Source organism: Microtus ochrogaster, linkage group LG7_11 (genome assembly GCF_000317375.1).
Source record: "Microtus ochrogaster isolate Prairie Vole_2 linkage group LG7_11, MicOch1.0, whole genome shotgun sequence".
NCBI lineage: Eukaryota > Metazoa > Chordata > Mammalia > Rodentia > Cricetidae > Microtus > Microtus ochrogaster.
The window spans coordinates 26888874-26911845 of NC_022032.1; the positions used below are offsets into that span (position 1 = coordinate 26888874).

The 22972-nt window shown below is 37.2% G+C and overlaps 1 protein-coding gene across 3 annotated transcripts in view; it reads right to left on the reverse strand.

The window, feature by feature from the left end:
• Window positions 1–22317, reverse strand: part of Wdr17 (WD repeat domain 17) — an 81726-nt gene extending 59409 nt beyond the window's left edge. For 2 of the 3 annotated variants that reach the window (XM_026786964.1, XM_026786963.1), the window contains exons 1-2: window positions 22150–22317; window positions 4842–4953 (exon numbers count right to left, since the gene is read on the reverse strand). In XM_026786964.1, coding sequence (XP_026642765.1) covers window positions 4842–4907 — 66 coding nt within the window. In that variant the 5' untranslated portion in view covers window positions 4908–4953; window positions 22150–22317. The remainder of the gene's footprint in view (window positions 1–4841; window positions 4954–22149) is intronic. The other variant, XM_013352051.2, reaches the window with a different exon arrangement.
• Between the last annotated feature and the right edge of the window lie 655 nt (window positions 22318–22972).

Here is a 22972-nt window from a genome sequence, read left to right on the forward strand (position 1 = left end):
TATTCTATTTAAAGTACAAGTGTCATAAGTGACAATACTGGTCCATTACAGAATATATACAGATATTCTTTCTATCCTTCATTTGAATACTTAGGTCTCTTAAGCCAACATCAGAGGTTGTGGTGATACTACTTGTAGACTAGGGGTTTAAATTTTATGTTTTTAAAATCAGATGAACCATGATAATAGAATTACAAACTATTGTTTACAACATTAGCTTTTATAGTTACCCATGTGTCTATTTTATTGAAATCATCATTATATCATATAGTGTAGTGGTAATGTTTTAGTGTTCTTTTCTCTTAGCCAGGAATATTCCCTTGAAAATGTTTTGGGACAGTTAAACAGTAATGAATTCTTTCATATTTGTTTACAGGATCATTTTTTTAAAGATAGTTTGGTCAGATATGGAAAGTTTGGTCGACAAACATTTTTTTTTCTTGCAGCAATTTCTTGTCTTTATGCTCTCGTCTCCAATGGATAAGAATCTTGATGGTTATCCTAGAGAGGGCACAGAGTATGTGACAATATGCTTCTCTCTTACTGGTTTCAAGATTCTCTGTCTTGTCTTTGCTCATAAAACGTTTGCTCATACTGACTTCATTTGGAACTATTAGAATTCATGTCAATTGAATCTGGCTGAAATTTTGAAGGCTCATGGTGAGTCATTCCGGGGCTGTACTTGCTATTCTGTCTTCACATGGGGCTGTACTTGCTAATCTGTCTTTACATGTCCTCTCTCCTCTCTGAACACAAGAACATGCTAATCTGCTGGTGCTATCTCCTAGGTCCTTCACTTTCAGTTACTTCTCTCAGTAGTTTTGTTTTTCCTTTTTTTACGAGACAAGGTTTCTCTGTAGCTATGGAGTAGTGTTTTTTCTTTTTGTCCCGACAACAATTTCTATTTCCCTGCTTTCAAATCTACAGGTATTTTTTCTCCTGTCTGCCAAAAAAGCCTTATGAATTGTTGTAATGACATTTTAATTCAGTTATTGGACTTTTCACAACCTAACATTGCTCTTCTGATTATTTTAGTATTCCATGGTCTTCACACACTACTGTCTTGATTTTCTCCATGTCTTCTTTTAGTTGTCTGGACACCTTTAAAATAGTTATTGTAAAGTCTTTGTCTAATAGACATATACATATATATATATGTACATGTATACATAATATGTATATGTAATACTAGACAAGTACTCTACCACTAAGAAACATCTATCTCCAACCCTTCTCTTTATAGTCTTATTTTTAGACAAGGTCTCACTAAGTTGCTCAGGCTGGCCTTTAACTAGAAACCGTGAGCCATCTGTCCGGGCTTTCCAAGTAGGTAGGGTTACATGCTAATAACCCCTCTTCGTTAGGTCTTGGTACTTTTGGTTTAAAAACTTGACATTTGAATTGAATGATATAATAGTTCTGGAAATTAGATTCTCTCTTACGCAGTATTTTCTGCCTTGTTATTAATTTCATTTATTGTTTTGTTTTCTTATCTGTCAAGGAGATCAGCTTTGGATAGAAACTAATGGGCTTCAGAGTTGTTTAAGCGTGTGCCATTACCTTCCATATTAAATAGGTCTTGCAAATCTATGATACAATAAGTTACATTTCTTTATCTATTTTTATTTATGTATATTTTGGTTTTTCTGAGACAGGGACTTGTTATGTTGTCCAGGATGTCATCTAACTCTCCTAATACAGGATGGTCTGAAATTGCAGCACTTCTCTGGTCTCTACCATGAGAATGCTGGGATTATAGGTGAGGAGGCCGCTCTCACTATTAACTCCATTTAAAGTTTAGGACTGAATAATCTTTTAAGCCAGATACTAAAATAGCAAATAGGAAAAAATAAAAATTGCATTTATTCTTAAAAACACTTGATTTTGAATATAGTTTTTTTTTAAAAAAATTGTGTATCAATAAACAAATAAATACTCTTGCATTAAAAAAACATATTGGGCATTTTAATAAATCCTAACATTTATCTAGAATACTTTTTTTTCAGCGGGATCATAAAATAGATGTAAGACTTTTATAGATTTTATTAGGAGATGGAATGAAATTCTCAAACATCTCTGCTGTCAGCATGAATAGTTACACAGTTCGTGATTCTCTATTACTAAAAGTAGACAATATTCAACTTAAGGGACATTGTAAAAGCGGTTTTCGTAATTTCTTAAATATATGCTGCAAAAAGTCACATGGAAAGACAAACTTTTTGCTGTGGCAAGTAACATTTTACAGATAGAAAAAAAAAATCCTCACTATTCTCACTTCGTCATGCAGCATGGTTTGTGAGTCAGTTGAGTTTCACTTGTGTTCTGAACATCTGCCATTTGGGAAAAATAATCCTTCTTGTCCAGAAATAACACGAGCACCTTACTGAAAAACTAAGCGCAAAAGCAGACTGAATAATACGGATTTGTAGTGGGCTCAGGAAGAAAACCTTTGCATTGTTAAAGCCACATGCAAATGACATGTGGTTGACATCAACAGGGATATTATTTTCATTTCGTTAACCCGTGTTCTAGGTTTGCTCTCAGCCCCATATACAAAACATGCAAAATTACACATGCACAGATTATGGCAAATATACTCTTTTGTAGTAGGTGAAATATAGCAGAAAACAAGCCACAGAATTATCTTATATATTAGGGTTTTAGAGGTAGTGATGTTTACTTTTGAATGAGTGGGATTATTATAAAAGGATCAAGCTATTAAAATATAAATGGTATGGAATTATAATACAGTTAAAATAAATTATAAAAGTTTATATATGTGTGCTTGTATATTTAAGTCATAAATCATTATTAAGTAAAGTATAAGTGTCAACTTATTGTTCTATATAACAAACTTACACTTATATGTCAGTTTTGAAACTCAACATTTTGAGTTTGTAATTTTTAACTTAGAAATTTACTTTGTTTCTTACTAACATTTTTAAATGGTAATCATATAGCCATCTCTCTATATATACATACATATGTCCATATATATTTACACACACACATATAAAAAGCACAACCTGTAAAATAAGCTGGATGTCTGGTGGAGATTAAAGCCAATACTTTTGTGCCAGTTTTCGACAACTATAATGTGAGTTTTCATCTCACCCATGCCTGTACACAAATGAGCAAAGTCTAAGCAAGAAGAAACCCAAATTCACAAAGACGATATGGCCAATTTTAGGGGTAAACTTTTTTTGTGGTTTAGAATACTCCTTTTAACGCCTTGGTTTAGTTACAAAGGCCCACAATAATATAGTGGCTGAAAAGGGAAAGACTCTAAACCCTCATGATCTCTGTGTGATGTTGCAAAGGCACTTTAAAATAACATACATTTTAGTAAAAGGCATTTTTGTTAAAATCAGTTCTTCCTTGTCCCTAAATTATACTATCACCTTATGGATTGCATGTAAAAGAAAATCTTTTTTAAACATTGATATAAATTGTTGTTGTATTTAAGGTGTACTCACACACTTTAAAAGTGTGTTGGCATTGTAATGTCATGTTTACTTCGTAGAGTTTGGCATTCTGCTATTAAAACTCATAGGCTGAAATTTCCCCATCATTTTTATTGTATTATCTCATTATTGAAGTTTAGAATTCAGGATGGAGAGCTCTTTACCAAGTCATGGCATCTTTTCTGAAGAATGTTTAAAATTTACTTTATGCATGTTTTTCTGCAGAGACAGATGGCTACTAGATCCAGAATGTTTATCATCTTGTTCCACAGTAAAGAAAACAAAAAGAATATATGAAAAAAATCCCAAGAGGCTATGCACTGATGATCGCTCATAATTAAAAAGAAGTAAAATGATGATTAAATATCTGTGATTGATGTGATTAGAACAGAGTGCAAGGGAAGCAAATATAAAGAGAAAAATGACTGCGTGTCTTCAGTAGCATGTGCCACTGAACCCCAAGGAGGAGAACCATGGTTAAAGCTCACGAAAACACGGGCTCTTTTGTTCACAACTTAATGCAAAGAAAATCCACAGTCTTCTCCTAAATATTAACAAATCCTCCATTGAAAAAGTAAAATTAAAAACTTTGCCATGGCATATTTTAAAGAAGACATTTTCCTTTTACCATTGCAACGCAAATTATACTTTCTTCAGAATAATGGACTGAGTTGTCAAGGTAACATTTTAACTGCCTTTGAAACAATTATAAATATTTTAAATTTTTCTTAAATTTATCAGATACAGTGGTACTCAGGATGTTTATTTTTCTTCTAATAATAGTGTCATAATACTAAGTAGTATTAGCATACAACTGTTTTCTATTTAATTAAATGCTTTTATTTATGGGAAAAGGTTTGTAATAATTGATATTTTTTACACACGAATCACATTCAAAATAGTATTTTATAGCGCAATGGTAAGACAGTCTGAAAATATTACTGGAGTTTATCTACAGAGGGATCATGCCTCAGGCTACCTAGCTGTGCAGAAGACTGATGCAGAAATGCCACAGGTTCAAAGCCAGCCTAGGCAGTTTAATGAGATTCTGTCTCAAAACACAAATATAAAGAGGGCTGGGCATAGAGATCAGGGTAGAACAACCACTTAGCATCCAGAGGACAGTAAGTACCAGTCAAAACTGAAAAAGAAAATCATCTACAATTGAAATGGGAGGGAACCTTTGGTCAGTGTAAAATTACAGCTATTGTCACAGATTATATTCTTACTTCTGTTTAAATGGCTACCATATTCTCAGAATCTTGTCTTACAAAATGTCCACAAATATAAGGAATGAAACAGAGCTCTAGGAAGAAAAGCAAGCAAGAAAAAAAAACCCTCACAGAAAATTGTAATTACAACATAAATATATCTTACTCTTTGTAGTCCTTCATACCAATCATCTTGCTCAAACCAATGAGAATTATAAGTCATCCAAGCCATAGACTGTGTGTGCTTTAATCCAGTCAGCTGGGAGAACTGTCAGCGCCTGAAGTAACAACAATGGGTTTCAACCAAACAAGTTTCACCAGGAGCGCCCCGTGAAATCATGTTGAGTACAGCAAGCTAATACTAGACAAGCATTTCAACTGAAGCAGTTCTCATAAGTTACACAAAGATATTGAGAGAAAGCTACATCAGAAAACTCCATCCTGTATACAAATTTGAAAACCAAAGCAACTTTACGTTGTGGAGTTCCAGGAAATGACTATCAAGTATTTGGCCTTAACTCACCTTCTAGAAACACCTTAGATTTGTTTTAACAAAAACAAATGATTTATAAAAGTTAACAGGTTTTTTAAATTCCAGGAAAATAACAAAAAGGGAGCAAAATCCATCAATCATGTTTGTTTTTCCTACCATACTTGAGAGATAAATAATTTAGCATGTAATGAACTGCAGCTCAGGTAGCTGCGTCAAAATTTTAAAGGTTGTGCATCTCTTAATAAAGTGCTAAAAAGTTAGAGCATGATAAAAATCACAGTTTAATATTAGTTTAATTTTACTTGTTCTGGGAAAAATAATTACTAGCTATAATGGTATAATATAATATATACTACATTATATATGGTGCGGTGGTTTGAATAAAAATGGCTTCCATAGTCTCATAGGGAGTAGCACTAATAGTGGCCTTATCGAAGTAGGCATGACTTTGTTGCAGGAAGAGCATCACTAGGGGTGGGTTTTGAGTTCTCAAATGCTCCAGCAAGATCTAGTGTGACACTGACTTCCTGCTCCCCTCTGATGCAGATGTAGACCATCAGCTCCTTCTCCAGCATCATGTCTGCCTGGATGCTGTCATGCTTCCTATCATAATGATGTCTGAACTGTAAGTCAGCCCCAATTAAATGTTTTCCCTTCTAAGAGCTGTCATGGTTATGGTGTCTCTTCACAACAATATAACCCTAACTGTAAGATATGGAGAAAGAGTGTGTTTTGTGTTTCTATTTGAGTGACTTCGCCTTCACATAAAAGGATAAAGGCAAGCTTTGTTCTGTTGTGGAAAGGGACATATGGGTGAAAATTCGCATCACTAGTTAGTTGAGAACAGTCTCATCCTTACTGTGATCCCTATTCTTTAGAAGTATTTTTACTAATGTCTGCTTGCAACTTCAGACCAAAAAGCATGGGCATAGATTCTGGCTACTACAGGAAGTTCCAAGTGCTTGTTTCTGTCATTCCATTTTGATATTGTCCCTCATTCTGGACCTTCTTCTGCCTGGCTCTTTATTTCACACAGAGAATTTTGTTCCTGATGACCTCAAAGTTGGAATCTCAGACCTTTCCTTACCTTCCTATTTTCCTCTCTCTTTCTTATGCATTTTTTGTTGTTGTTTCTTGAGACAGGGTTTATCTGTGTACAGCCCTCACTGTCCTGGAACTAGCTGTAGATCAGGCCAGCCCTGAACTCACAGAGATCCGCCTGCTACTGCCTCCCCGGTGCTGGGATTAAAGGCGTGCGTCACCACTGCCTGGGCGGCTTGCAATATTTGATCTACATCCTGCCATATGACTTTCATCTGTTATTGAATCTTAGCTAGCACCACCCATTTCAGTGACTGCTTCCTAGAGCTAATTCCTCTCCCCATGTATGGGGCCTACTCTAAGCTTGCAAATCTCATCAGCTTCATTTCAAACTCCCTACTTAACCTAGAAACTTCAGATTTCTACCTAGGCATTTCAGTATCAACTAGGTCTCTCAAGGGAAGCTTCTTTTTCTATCACCAACAAACAAACAATAATTTTCTCCTGTTATTATTGGTCATTTGGACCACTACCATCATACTCGAGGAAGTGACCAGAGGCAAACCCCATCAAACTGCATTTAGTCATTTCATTAATGTATCTTTCCTTCCTAGTATATTTGTTCAATAAGCTTTATAAACCTTTGCAAAGCCCTTTTCAGCACTCTAATGTCATTGCTCTTAGCAACCCCCCCCCCCGCCACTGCCATGATGCCTGATCCAGACTGCTGCAGTAGGCTGATAACTAGGGCCTTGATTTCATTGCAGTACTCACGTGTATTAGTTTGGTTCTATGGTGCTGTGATAATCACCGTGACCAAAAGCAGGGTGGGAAGGGAAAGGTTCATTCTGCATAAGATCACTATCTATCACCGAGGAAAACCAAGGCTGGAAATTCCAGACAGACCAGGGGCAGGACATGAAGTCGAGACCCAGATTTTCTCTGTGAATTTATTTACATAGCCTAGGCCCATCCACCTAGGCATGTCACTGTCTACAGAAATATGGGCCCTCCTACATCTATTAGAAATTAATAAAGTGCTCCACAGACATTGCCACAGGCCAGTATGGCAGAGGTAGTTCCTCAATGAGGTTCCTTCTTCCCAGGTGACTCTAGCTGTGTTAAATTGACAAAACCTAACCAGCACATTAAATGTGTATTGATCTTTACTTTTTGGTGCTTTTATACGGGCAGTATTTTCTTTTCACCCTTTTCTGTGAATAATGAGCTCTTTCAGTTTCTAAGACCCTGAGTAGATACATTTTTCTTCTCATATCATCAAAATTCTTCACCTTTGTATATTAATACCTGATATTAAAAACTCCATGGAAAGTAATTTTTGTAGGTTTAAAGTGTGAGTTCTCCCAAGCCAAAAACAAAACAAAGAAGCTGCCTATTCTTCACTGTATAGAAGTTATGAAATGTTTGCTAGGGGAACTGGCACACAGAGTGTCAGGGAACTGCCATCTAGTGGTGGTACCCATGAATAAGCAGCACATATTTCTGATACTTGGAAAGGATACTAAAGAATGCACTGAAAATGAAACGAGATTGCAATCATATAGGAGTTACAATCCATTTTCTTGTAGTGAAGCGGCTAACCAAATAGTTTACTACAAAGCTTTAGAGGTTAAAACACGAACCAGAGGTTGTAAATATGTTTTGTTATCATGTCAAATACCAGCTGTGCATTATGTTCTTATAAGCCCAGTGTAGTTACTATTAATACACTGTTTATGAGGCATGCACATATTAGCTATGCTTTATTTGTTGATACATTTTCCAAAGCACTACCTTAGCTCTTTGAAGGAGAAGGTCCAGGGAAGGCTTATCGCATGTACTTGATCCCTCTTTTGGAGGTGTTGTTTGGGGGAGGTTTAGGAGGTGTGGTTTTGTTGGAGCATTTATGTCACTGGAGGTGGGAGTTTAGAGACTGACGCCATTTCTAGTTAACTCTCTGCCTGTTGATTGCCATGGAAGATGTGAGCTCTTGGCTTTCTGTTACTGCTGCCATGCCTGCACCCACTGCCAGACTGTCCCCACTACATGGACTCCAGTCCTCTGAACCTGGCTGCGTTTCCCATGCCTGCACCTGCTGCCTTACTGTCCACACCATAGGACTCCAGCCCTCTAGAATTGTGAATACAAATCAACTCTTTCTTCTGTAAGTTGCCTTAGTTAAAATCCTTTTATCACAGCAACAGAAAAGTTACTAGTACATCTATTTAAAGGGTTTTTAATTTTAATCATGTATGTGTGTGCCTGTGTGTACGTGCGTGTGTGTATGTGAGTATGAAAACATGAATGAGGGAACCCTCCGGGGCTAGAAGAGGTCATCAGATACCTCAGAGCTGGAGTTAGGGGTGTCTGCCAGTTTCACTATGATTGCTCAGAACTGAACATGGGTCCTCTGCAGAAGCAACAACAACCTTTAACTACAGCCCTATAATTTAACCTTACTTCCAATATTAAAGGCAAAATATGTCCTGCCACGCCATACCAGATTGTATTGCACAATTTTTTTTCTTGGTCTTATTCCATGTATTTTGATTTTACTTCCTTTAATGTCATAATGGTAAATGGGGTTTATCTCCTACACCTTTCTGAAGGGCACAACTGAATCCCTTAGTTAGCCCTCATTAAAAATGCATGTCATGGCCAATCAGCAGTAATCAGCAGGACGAAAATGTCACAGTGTGAATTTTTCCACATATTTGCATCTCAGGATCTATGTCCATCTGTATAAATCACTAATAGTTTATTACCCACAAATGTTATCAATTCACATAAGCAGATTATTACATAGCTTGCACTTAGCAATGAAAAGAAATGATAAAAATCAAATGCTGTTAGCACTTAAAATAAAAATAATGAAGTAAATTGATTAGAAGACTAAATACTATGAGCATAAGACATCCAAACCTACAAGGAATCTGAAGTCTTATTTTTAGTTCTGATTTTCATATATTTCTCTCTTCATCTTCATCTTTTCATAACTTCATCATGGGAAGACGCCACATCTCTGCCTATTGCCTTTGAGGTTGCGATGCAACTTGCTTTGCCCAGTGATAGATGGGCAAAAGTCACTTACTTGTTTCCACTGCAGGCCATGACTATCAAGCTTTTTCATTTATATCTTTGTGTTTCTCAAATCAGTGTGAAAAGAACATTCTGTAGCAAGGTTCTCAACCTTCCTGCTGCCACCTTTTAACAGAGTTCCTCATTTTGTGGAGACCCCAGCTATAAAATTATCTTTGTTGCTACTTCATAACTATGATTTTGCTTCTGTTATGAATCATGATGTACATATCCGATATGCAGGATATCTGACATGCGACCCCTGTGAAAGAGTCCTTCTTCCCACTGAAGGGGTCGTGACCCATACATTGAGAACCATTGTCCTATAGCTATTCCACTGGTCTAAGAAAGATGATCAAGAAAAGTAAGCTTCTGCTTATTCTCTCAAGTTTTGCCTCCATCATTTCTGCTCTGACTTACGTTGACATTTGTCAGTTTCATTTGACTTGCTCTCTGAGACCCAGACATTGAGTATGACTCTGAAATGTTGCTGTTTTCAGCCTGCCATTTTTACACCACTAACCTCGCGTCCACATTCTGTTATTCTTACATACTCTGATAAAAGCACAATTAGTTCCTAAATGGAAAGTGTGAGGCACAGTATTAGTTAGGGATTAGTATTAGTTAGGAAGTACCAGGCGCAGCCTGAGTTTGCATTTCTTTTCACAAGCTTCAACTAAGAGCCTTGGAAAAAGGCAAGAGGAAAATCTGGGAGAATCTTTCAGTGGTGCTGAAAAGCAGAGTCCAACTCTCTTTTGATACAGTAGCTCTGTAACACTGTATACTTTCCCAAATCTTCCTTTGATTAAGAAACAGTCTTTCAGTTTGTTAGAGAAAAGAGAAATATTTTTCTTTGGGTTCTCCTTATTTAGCTTCTCTAGGATCACTAATTATAGGCTCAATGTCCTTTGTTTATGGCTAGAAACCACCAAATATGAGTGAGTACATCCCATGTTCCTCTTTTTGGGTCTGGCTTACCTCACTCAGGATAGTGTTTTCTATTTCCATCCATTTGTATTCAAAATTCAAGAAGCCCTTGTTTTTTCTGCTGACCGCGAGGGGCGCACCCACACACCGAGACAATGGGGATGTTCTATCGGGAACTCACCAAGGCCAGCTGGCCTGGATCTGCAAAAGCCTGGGATAAAACCGGACTCGCTGAACATAGCGGACAATGAGGACTACTGACAACTCAAGAACAATGGCAATGGGTTTCTGATCCTACTGCACATACTGGCGGAGCCTAGGCAGTTTGGATGCTCAACTTACTAGACCTGGATGGAGGTGTGGGTCCTTGGACTTCCCACATGTCAGGGAACCCTGATTGTTCTTTGGGCTGACGAGGGAGGGGAACTTTATTGGGGGAGGGGGAGGGAAATGGGAGGCGGTGGCGGGGAAGAGACAGAAATCTTTAATAAATAAATAAGTTTTAAAAAAAAGAAAAGAGAGACGGTGGTGGCGCACGCCTTTAATCTCAGCACTTGGGAGGCAGAGGCAGGCGGATCTTTGTGAGTTCGAGACCAGCCTGGTCTACAAGAGCTAGTTCCAGGACAGGCTCCAAAACCACAGAGAAACCCTGTCTCGAACCCCCCCCCCCAAAAAAAAAAAGAGAAACAAACATTGCTTTCCTAAACGCCATCTACTGGTTGTTTTTTCTTCGGTAAAACATCTTGGGCCTTGTCCTCTACCAAAATAAAACATATATTTGTCACTGTTGGGTGAAGCACAAGAAATGGCTCCTAAATATCAGGCAACCCACAGTCCGGTTGTCACAGATGGGAGGGTGGATACAGGGGAAGAGCCCCAGAAATCTCCCTAAGAGTTCAGTCTGGGAGATGAACACTGTAACACACTCTCCCATTGGCATAACACACTAATTCAATTGCCATGTTACTACTGAGTTGTCCGGATGCTATGGCATCATCTGCACAAAGAACTGTAACGCTGTCTTCATTTAAAAATATTTACTGAGCATATAGTTATTTATTTCTTAACAGTTTAATTGTAATTTATAACTGAATTATTATCTCCTGAAATTTTCAGCAAAATTTTTGTAAATTAGAATCTCCAGTTCATTTCAACCTAAAACTACTGAAAAACAAACAACCAAAAGCAAGACTTGCATTTCAGTAACAACTCACTAACGTTAATGCAACTCTAAGATATCCAGCATACATTATAATATGTCATACGCTATATATTTTTAGTTATGATACTATAAAATGGAGTTCCAAGAGCTATTTAAAATGATTTCATTTTCTAAGGAAATTTATCTTGAGTTCCTGCTAAATACACTATACTTATAAGAAATGTGACCACAAGCAATCAACATTCAGAGAAAAACATTTCACTTTCTATGAAAGTCAGTTTGTTTCAGCAGAAAAATATAACAAGCTGTTTTACTTTTTATTAAGGGTGTATTTTCCTGTCTAAAACATATCTTTGACCTCATTATTTCATAAAACTCAAGAAAACTGCAGGCTTGCAGTAATTCTATCACTATTGAAACACACTATTTTCATCTGCCTAGCTATGTAAGATGGTATTTTTATTGACGGTATTTCTATCATGTGCATCTGACTTTATTTCCAATGACACGAACACCTGTATCTACAGTATGTAACTCCAGCTACTTCAGAGACTGGACAGAAGTTCAGAACAGAAGGCGCGGAGTACCTTAAGGTACTCTGCTTTAGGTAGTCAAGAAGGCTCTACAAAAAGGAAAAGTTTAAACTATCAGGTAAGCACTCTTTATCCACATCTAAGGTGAGATGGTCCAGCGTGGAGAGGGACAAATAGGTGGGGCTAAGAAGATGTCAAATTGTAGAGTTCATGACACAGAATATGAATGATGCTGCTTATGTGCTGGGGGCGGGGGTCTTTGAACCATTTCAAACACACTGACAATCAGAGTTGGAGGTTGATGAATATCATCCTAATTCTATACAGACGGGGATCAGAATAACAAGACACGAGCTACAGAGACAATGACAAGGTTTTAAACTAACAGCTAAGGGAAAGTGAGGGATAAGGAAGACTCAAGGAAGGTTCTAGATCTCTGCCATCTAATAGGGAGATCATATAAGGGTAATGCTTGATTAAGATAGAGTGTCAGCTTTCTGATACTGTAGTGGGTTCCCGAGTGAATCAACTCATAAACTGGGTTTATTTCACTCACAGTTTTGGTGTTGTCTGTGATTGGTTGGCCCTGTTGCTTTCCCGCTATGGAAAAGCAAAGCAGCCAGGCAGAAGCACGTGCCAAACAAAACACTATACCCTATGACCATGAGACAAGATCAACAGGAAGAGAAGGCTGGAGTCTCACTGTTCCCTCAAATCAAGACCCTAACAACCTAAAGATGTTATTGTGTCCCTTCTTGTAAGGGTTCTACCTCCTATCAACAGTGCCACATTGGTGACAGAGTCTTCCCCATACAGACCTTTGGGGTCACCCAAGCTCCCACCTACATCAGATATATTGAATGCAGAGAGTAGAAGGGATATCAGATGGCAAAATGGAGCCTTAAGTCCAGAAACATGGAGAACAGTGAGAGATAAACATTTTACATATAATTTTGAACTATTATACTGGCTAAAGAATAAGTAGAGGAAATGATATAATGGATGGATAGTTGAATGAAAGAAGTGATTAAAGAAATTAAAACATTGAACAAAATAATGACTCAAATATGAATATTTGAGAGGGTACATATTTCCAAGAGACCAAGTAAAGTTATAAATTAAACATTTGCCTTCTATTCAGGGATTAAGAGGAAGATAGTTGTTAAACATAGTTGCTTATGTCTAGAGTTCCACAACTAGGGAGTCTTGGGCAAGAGAACCTCTACTTCTGGGGTCTATAGTGAGTTTAAATCTAGCCAAATTCTATCATTATAGATTAATTTATATGAGTGGTGTAGGAGGTTCTTCTCTATTCGTGTTGTTTTCATTGGTTGAATAAAAGAAGCTGCTTTGGCCTTTTGATAGGGCAGCCTTTAAGTGGGTGGAGTAGGCAGAACAGAATTCTGGGAGGAAGAAGGCAGGCAGAGATTGCTGCCATGGAGCCAGCCACCAAGTCAGACATGCTGAATCTTTCCCGGTAAGCCATGACCTCATAGTGAACACAGATTATTAGAAATTGGTTAAATCAAGATGTGAGAGTTAGCCAATAAGAGGCTAAAAATAATGGACCAGGCAATGTTTAAATTAATACAAGTTCCATGTGGTTATTTCAGGGGTTAAGCTAGCCGGGTGCTGGGAATGCAGCCTGCTTTCATATTACATATGAGCTGTCATTTTTACTTATAATATTATGAGTAAAAACGCACATTCACAAATATTATCACCTCAGTCAAAATAATATCTCAGGGCTACATTATAATCTAAGAGGAATTCTCACTAAAGATAAGCTAAATGATGGATATCATAGCTGCTTTTTGAAAGGTAATATGAACATATTGATAACTGATAATGCTGATAGAAATTCAACAGTCTTAATCCCAGAAAGAATGCATAAATTTAATTAACACTAATTCATTATATGGCCTCAATTTAGGGAAAAAAATAGGCAGAAGAACAAAAGGGGCTGGGGGAATTCAGTGGGTAAAATACTCACCACACAAGGGTGAAGACTTGAATTCAAATCCCCAGAGCCCAAGGGAAACTGGGTGCAACAGCATGTTCTGTAATCTCAGAGCTTCTACTCGGAAGTGGGGGGCAGAGAGTGACGAAACCAGGAACTCCTAAGTCAACCAACCTTCTGTATGCAGCTCTCACCAACAAACGGAGGTTTTGTCTCAAGCCGGACCTCCACATGTGCTTTATGACATGTGTATACACACACACACACACACACACACACACACATAAACACACACACACACACACTTGAATGCACTAGATCACATGCATGCACGCACACATCATGAAAGTGATAGTGAAATGTTCTACTATGGGAACAAAGAAGAGTAGTGGAAAGAAGGAAGAGGCAGAAAATGTATGACTTGAGAAAAGAACACTCAAAATACATTATGTATGTGTATGTGTTAATATATATGATGTATATTTGTACTAAATGTCCTTATGTAACCAAATGCCATTCATAGTGGATATATACCCATGGAAATAAACAAACAAATAAACATAAGTATATTGTTTTCCAGCTGCACCCACACACACACGTTAACATATCCAGTAGTATTCAGTTCATTCTTTCACAGCCTTCTGAGCTTATAAAGATATTTTTAAATGTTGCATACAATTGGAGAAAATTCATGTTGGCATTTATCTCTATTATACTGATTTAAAAATTCATAGAGCTGGCCCTATGGTGCAGGCTTGTAATCTGAGCTACTTCGTGTTAGGCATAAGAATCTCAGTTTTGAGGTTAGCCTTAGGTTACAGAAAAGTTCAAAGCCAGCCTAGGTGATTAGTGAGACTCCATGACAAAGCAAAAGTCAAAAAGAGCTGGCGTGCATTACAAAGGTAGCATTCTTGTCTATCATGTATGAATTCAATCATTAATGTTGTAACAAAGCAAGTGGAAAAGTGGAAAAGAAAAGAAAGCTTATCTAAAACCAGAGCCACAACAATTGTATATTTAGCCGAAGAACTATTGTGGTATCACTATTTTATAGAGTAAATAACATTCATCTATGAAGGAAAATACAGAAAGAAATTTTATAAATACAACAATTTGGAAAACCGATTGCACATTTTATCTTGCTAAAAGTATTTGACCAAATTTCTAGACTTCTGAACATTAAGAAAAACAAAAATCTGTAATATTGATTGTCTTCTAATTTTTAAGATGTATGAAGCAAAAAACTTGAACAAGATCATAAAGATAACAACAGAAACAGCAAATTTTGAAAGAAGATAGATGGCCACAAAGTTAGTTGTGAAAGTTTACGTATTAGACTTTGTTTTCTCAGATAATGAGATTAAGGGAAAGAAGAGAAAAAATAATAATTTATAATAACTTACCATTTAACATTCATAATCATTAAATGAGCATTTTTATTTTGGGGTAGAAACTGATACAAACTACTAACAAATTTTGAAAGTTACTTGTGTAATTTAAAATCAATTATGAAATGACAAATTATTTAAAATTTTGAAATTTTATGTTATTCCATTAAATTAATGTAAACATTCCAATAAAGTATATTAATATACAAAGAAGTATTAAAAATAAATGATTTGGAAAAAAGACTGTAAGTAGTTTAAGAAGTATATTATGAAAACAATTACATTTATATATAGGTATGTACACATACACTAAAATTAAAATAATTAGCAATTTCTGAGTGATAAAATTTTGGAGAGTAGTCCAACTACTTATAATTTCATTGACCACTTTCCAAATCATTTATTTATTAAAAATATTCATTAATCAATAAATATATACTACTTAGGGAAGAAATTTTGATCAACAAAACTAATTAGAGTATTGTTTTTTATACTTCTTAATTTTATAGGATGAAAGTATAAAATGAATGAAATACACAAGTATTTTATACATATATGTTCAAATAATGGTATGATTAATCAAAGCAATCAATACACATATATAAATGTATATTTAAGCTCAAAATATATATCATATACATATATAATAAAATTATTTGTGGTGGAGAAAAATAGCCATAGCAGTGTTTAAAATATGAATGCAAATAGAGAAAAAAAGCTACAAAAAGCTACACTCTAATTATATAATATTTTACTGCTTGGTGAAATATTTGAAAATTACAAAAAATTAGAAGGAATAATTTTAATTATTGTTTTGGCTCACAAATATCAAATCTTCTTATTCCTGGTATCTATAATTCAAAATAACTACTATCCTCATGGTGACAGTTTATTAAGCAATATTTTATAATTCTCTAAATCAGCCTATCACCATATGTGTTTCTCATGTGTCTGACACCTCAATTAACTTAGACATGTTCTACAAATGCAGGTATCCGGATCACATGTTTAATTCTACTGAATCAGAATTGTTGTTGGGCCAAGGCAACGTATCCCCACCTGATTTATCTGATTAGCACAGCAAGAGAACAAGGCCAATAGTAGAGACAACTTATCAGGAAAAGTACGTCTAGTATGTTGTGAGAACAAGGACTAATTTTCTAAACTCCTGTCACTCTTGAGTTTATGCTCAACACAACATTTTATGTAAAGATTCTCTGTGTATGTCAATTCATGACGTTCGTAAAAGCTTAGAGGATAAAAATAGGTCACAATAAGTCCAGTATTAGTCTTCTTTGAGATCCGGGATTAGGGGCTGAGTAGAAAAGGTTAAGATTCTTAAATGTTTTTAGCTTGAACTCACAAACTCATACCTGTGTAAGTTTCAGTTTGTCAACACAGCCGGGAGTTTGTGTGTAAGGTCTAATAATAGGCATAACCCAGAAAAGGAAGACAGTGATTCAAACAGGCAGAAATGTGGATGAGATAGTTTCACCGTGCACCTAAATACAATTATTCTTATGTAAGAGTATAAATGTGTGTTTGTGTGTGTGGAGTTGCATGTATGTATGTGCAGCTATGTGCATGTATGTGGGTACCAGAAGACAATCTTGGCGGTCATCCTCAGGACTGCTGCTCGTCTCTTTTGAGATAAAGTCTCTCATTGGCCCAGAGCTCCCAAATTAAATTAAAGCGCATGGTCAGTGAGCCACAGAGATCCTCCTGTGTCTACCTTAACAGTACTTGAGGCTAGCTTTAAAAAAAAAAAATCTGGGGAGCTTGTTAGAAATTCTGACTTAGCAGATATGTGACCTGCTGATTTATTGTTTATCAAGCACTCAGGAAAGCTAATGCTGCTGGTCTTAGTAAATGGGTGATAGATGCCATTTAGTACCAAAGCAGATGACAAGCCTAGACTTTAAATTTTTAACTGACGGTAGCCATAATCTATGCTTTAGATGTAACTTCACAAAGCATCTTAATTCTAATATTCTTAATGACTAATGTAAGTGTGTTAACTATGTAAATTTATGCACCAAATAGTGCATTGGGTTGAAGGACTATATTTTAGTCACAAAAGACTTACATGCGAAACTTTGATCACGTTAATTTATGAGCAAATCAACAAGTTACAATAATTGTGGAAAGGGAGCTTTTAACTAGTATTTTAAGGAAACAGTTTTATGTGATGAGATTAAATATGTATACAGTTTGTTAGATACAACCATTGTTTAGGAATATATAAGTGATTTAAATCTTAACTATTCAAATTGGGTCAGCCCTCGAAGAATTACAATGCAAAACTAATATTGGAAGTACACATTGCAACTCTTGAGAGTTAATAAAGAACGCCAGAAACCCAGAGCCTGAGGGGTTCAAGACCAGGTTTCCATTGCTAAATTTCAGAGTCAGTCTGAATGTGTTTGGTCCTCATCCATGGAATAACCATGTTCTAGGAGTCCTTGCATGAAATTCTGAAATGATTCCTTCAAATCCGTTATCATAGTTCCATCTAAGAAAAATACAAGCTAGAAGGGTGAGGTGGCTTGTGTCTGTAAACCCAACACTCTAGAGGCTCAAGCAGGAGAATTGCTATGAGTTGCGGGCCATTTTTACTGATGATGTGAGAGTCTATCTCTAAACAAAACAAACAAAACATTCTGTAATTACATTTTTATAGGGATTTACTCAAATATAAATTGAAAAACAAGGAATTAAATGCAAGCTATTACTAAGCAACTACTCAATTTTCAAGACTCTACGTGCAGATATTTTATAAGAAAATGAAAGCTACTTTGTATCACATCTAACATGAGTGTTCTGTATAATAAGAATTACTTCCTGCTTTCGAATTGCAAAGTGACTTTTCTGCATGTTATAATATGACATGTAGCTTATTAGATATGAAATTTCCTGGAAAATTAACAATGTTAATAATTTAAGGTGCCAAGAATTTGAAATAGGTAAACAGTAAACCTGTGTTCAAGGAAAGCTACTTAAGGAACTCCGCTTTGAACGCCCCATCTCCCAGCATCTGAATCGATCAAGCAAGCACTAGATGTTCTAACATCCTCATGGACGTCTCTTCTGCCAGGATTATCTGCACATGAAATTTATCTGATAACCCTGACAAAGCAAATGATACCGATGCACTATCTCCTACGGTTGAAGATTTATATGACTGCCAGTCTCGGTGTTGCTGGGTTTTATAAATTGGAATGCAGAACTCCAGGAATTTGGAGATAGCCTCACACAGCATACTCTAAGTATCTGTGAGGTTATGAAAGCAACATCTGTCATTGCAAACAGAAGCACTATGTCACAGAGCTGCTGGGAGGACTGCGTGGAAAGGACCAGCTGTGACTCCGAATTCAGAATGTCCCTTCGCCCTTCTTTTTGGCAAAATGCAGCAAATTTTTAAATGGCTGAATTTCCCACCAATGTTTCTAAAAATGACCATGGGATTTTCTTTCTCCATTTATGTTTCCTACCAGCTTCAGCCAGCACATGTCTTCAACCAGCTGCTTGAGAGTACTTTCCTCTACCTGGATTGAAGCCTTGGGTAAATAAGAGCTTTTCAAATCCTGGCCTCTAGGAGGTTTTGTGTCTCTCAGTCTTGGCATCGGGGTGGTGACAGTAGGCAGTGGGAAGCAGTATGATATAGTCCTGGGCAGGCCTGGCACACGGAAGTCGCTGACATCACAAGGGTTAACAGTTCTCAGCTCCTGATCTGTGACCTTTGACCCTAAAGATGAGAGCTCTCTGAAACTTTTCTAGTGATCAACACCCGCAGGTTCTATTCCTCCAGCGCTGGCTGCTCTAGAACTTTCAGCTGAGCTTTAGGTTATCAGTGGCTACTGCCAGAACTAAAGATATCTGCCTCTGTCCCAAAACACTTGAAGTTAGAGCAGCCAGGGGTTGTTCAGGAACTAGAGTATCAAGTGCAGTTAGGATCTGTGAGGCATGGGCTGCCCTTCCCCATCAGCAGCAGGGTCCATGGAGTGGATAGTTTGTGCCATCCCTATGGGATTCACCCTGCCTTTTCTTTAGCAGCCAAGCAGTGACTGCTGGCGTGCTGTGCTAAGAAGCTGTCCCTGGGGCTAGAGGGTTCAGTGTTATGGAGCCCTTGCTTGGTGTCAGACACGCAGCACTACAATCACTTTAATAGACTTACCAGACACTAAATGATGCTTTACAGCTTCACAGCACACAAGGAGTGCTGGGTCTTTTTGGAACTCTTAAATAATGTCAGATGAGAAATCAGTTTCCCTCTAGGTTTTGTTTCTATAGCAGAATCTCTAGGGGAATTTCGAAAATTCTCCTTAGGCATTGGTATGTAATTGCTTGCTCTCAGATCTCCACAGTCTCATTAACAGTGGAAGAATAATGGCTATGATATTACCAAAGGGCAACAACATATAGTAGTAGGTACTGGAAGTGTCACTTGCAGTTTAATATGCTTCTAAGACAAATGAACGAGCATGATTAATAAATTCATAAGAAACTCTTTTTTATCTCCTCATAAGGTTTATTTTAAAATAAAATACTCTAGTCAGGCGGTGATAGCACATGCCTTTAATCCAGACACTCAGGAGGCAGAGACAGGTGGATCTCTGTGAATTTGAGGCCAGCCTGGTCTACTGAGCAAGTTCCAGAACAGGCTCCAAAGCTACAAAAACAAACAAACAAAAAATTCTGCATAGGCCATTCATCTATGAAGATACTGAAAGTCAAATAACTAATATTTCTTTCTTCCATGCATAGACACAGCATCAGCATGAATGACCAACTAAACTGGTTATCCAAATAATAATAACTACTGATATTCTTTCTGTATAGATCAGATTTTAACTAAATCAGGAATATGGGAAGAAAATGCTAATCCTCCAAATTAATGGAGCTTTCATTTTAGTCTTCATTACAATGCTTCAGAAAATTAAGTTAGAGAATTTATACATCTTATTAGCAATGACACAGTAACCATTCATGTTGACCTCGTATGGCTCAGCAAGTTAAAAGAAACAAAACATACAGGCAAACAAACAGAAGACATGTTATAATCTTCTCAGAGTGGCTCAAAGAAGACTCTTGCCTCATCTCTGCTTGGACTACAGGCTTCAAAGTCACAGAAAACAATAACAAAATCAGTCTATCTCTGGTCATCTTAGAGAAGATCAACCTGAAAAAATGAATTTTAAGCTAATTCATTTATAGCTTTCTATGCATAATATTATTATACATTGTGACCAAAGTGTGACTTTAGAATTCCAATATATCAATTTTAAATTATAAAATTAAAAAGAATGAGAATTTTTAAAGTCAATTATATGTAATATTTCCCCCAGATGTCTGTGATTCTTTAAAAATTTCTTTTAAAATCAACATAAGAGGATGTTGGATCAATACAAATTAAAATCCAACTAGTCTTGATATGTGTGTGTTTGTGTGTGCTTATGTATGTGTTTTTATAGAGCACACTCAGAAACATGGTTTTCCTTTTATGGGTTTCTTTTGAAATAGATCATTAGTTGATTTCAATTTAGAAACCTTCCCAAGCACTCTTAATTTAATGTCCCCAAACTACCATGCGTTGGATATAATCTACATGAGAAGTAGAAAAAGACAAGATCTCCTGAGTAAATTGGGAGCGTGGGGATCATGGCAAAAAGTAGAAGGGGAGGAGGAGGGAAAAGAGGGAGCAGAGAAAAATATATAGGTCAATCAAAACAACAACAAAAAAAAACTACCACGTGCTACATTAATCCATAGATAATCCATTAAATCAAGATTTTCACATTTTTCTGAAATTGACAACTTTTCAGAGTCACTTAAGTTAATCAGACGATCCCAGATTCCTGCCTTCCAATATAGAACTGTAATCAGGGTCTGGCACATTCAGGCAGCTGCAGCAGCCCCTCGGAGAACAGAGGAATATTCTGTCCATACATGTTACAATCTCTAGTATGACAGTGTTAGGTTCTCCCCATGTGAAATGATAAGACAATTCATGAGTCAACTAATATGTATAATATTTCTATCTATATTGAGTTCAAGCTTTTTAAATCCTCATACATTTTCTTGCATGTAGCTAGCTTTTGATTATTGAAACCCAGAAATGATATTATAATGCTAATCCTGGCAATTACAATTTAACATTATTGATTTTTAAATTGAGTATTTCACGTCTCTTAAGCAATAAATGTGTGTTTGTGTTCTTAGTTTTTTTTTTTTGGAGGTGAGTTATTTTGAATAAACTAGAAATATAACATATCTTCAAATCTTTCTTAAAAACATTTATGTGAAATAAATGTGACTTGTGTTTGATATATGTGCCAACTTTTCAGTATATTTCATTCTAATTGATTTTAAACAGCATCATTTTTGCTACTATGAATATCTGGATGAAAAAATGTATATATGGGGAACAAGAGAAGATTGATTCCCTCAATATGCAATAATCTTTCCTCGGGTTTAGTATTGCCCATTTATTATAGCAGAGTTCTTCCCCAAAATTTTCTTGCTACAAACATTTCAAAGAGAGAAGGTAATCTATACAAGTGTGTCTGGCACCTTGACGGAGTAACATTCTAGGCTCGAGACATCGGTATGCTTAAACTTAGAAATAAAATCTAGGAACAACCACAGCTTCCATGCAGGAAAAGTTCACATATATGTCTGTTGAGTTCTTACTGTGCCTTCTAATACTCGGGTGTATGGCTCTAAAACTCTGGGGATTAGCCGGTTGAGCGCCACAGTTTGCACAGAGCCCTAGTCTGCGACCTCAGAGTGCTGGTTTCTGAGCAGAAGCCAACTCCTTCAAACATCACCCTCTTCCACCGAGGCGCTGACCCGGAGTGAGTCGCAAACTTTGTCACCCCACCGGGACCCTTACCTGGAGGAGGCAGCAGCTGCAGGTGTGGGCAACTGGACAACCGCAGGTGCTGAAGCGGGAACGGCCAGAGGGAACGGCCCCTGCCCGCGCACCCGCCACGCCCTCCTCGCCACCCACTCAGCTCTCAGGGGCGGGGCGGCCCTGAGCATCCCGGAGCCTGTGGTGGAGTCCGCCCACCCTCCACAGTGCAGGGTGGGGCCGACAGCACTCTGGCTCCCGCCCCCGAAGAGCACGTGATAGGCACGCTCGCGTCTGATTGGAGCTCCTGGGGGCAGCGGGGCAGAAATCTCTGCTGACCTCTGGAAACCAGGCTGAGAGCGAGTTGGTTACCTAGCAACGGGGCTGCTGTTCAGAAGATGCAGTTCCTAAGCAACTGGGGCAAAGCTTCAAGCAAAGCCTGTGCAGTGAGGTTTTAAAAGGTAGGGCAGACAGACTGTAACCCACCAGCGTTGTCACCAACTAATATTCTACAAAATTTATATTGCATATAAAAATGGGTCGAATGAACAAGAAACAAGGCACCTGGCTTCTACATTAGTCCTGAACCACTGCTTGGAATGTGAGTGTAGAATGCTCGCTGTCCTGCAGATCCTACTCTTTGGCTCAAGTGGCCCCATGAACCACGTCGGCGAATGAGATTGTTTTGATTAGCTCAGCTGACTGCAGTTAATATGTGTGTCCATACAGTGAGCAAAATATGTTTCCCCTGTGGACTCTTGTGGAATGCGAATGTTTGCTTTCGTTACTCATGTAATTAGGGTCTACATATTTCTGAAATAGCTTCTTTAATTAGGTCCTTTAGTCAATACATGGGAGGAAACAG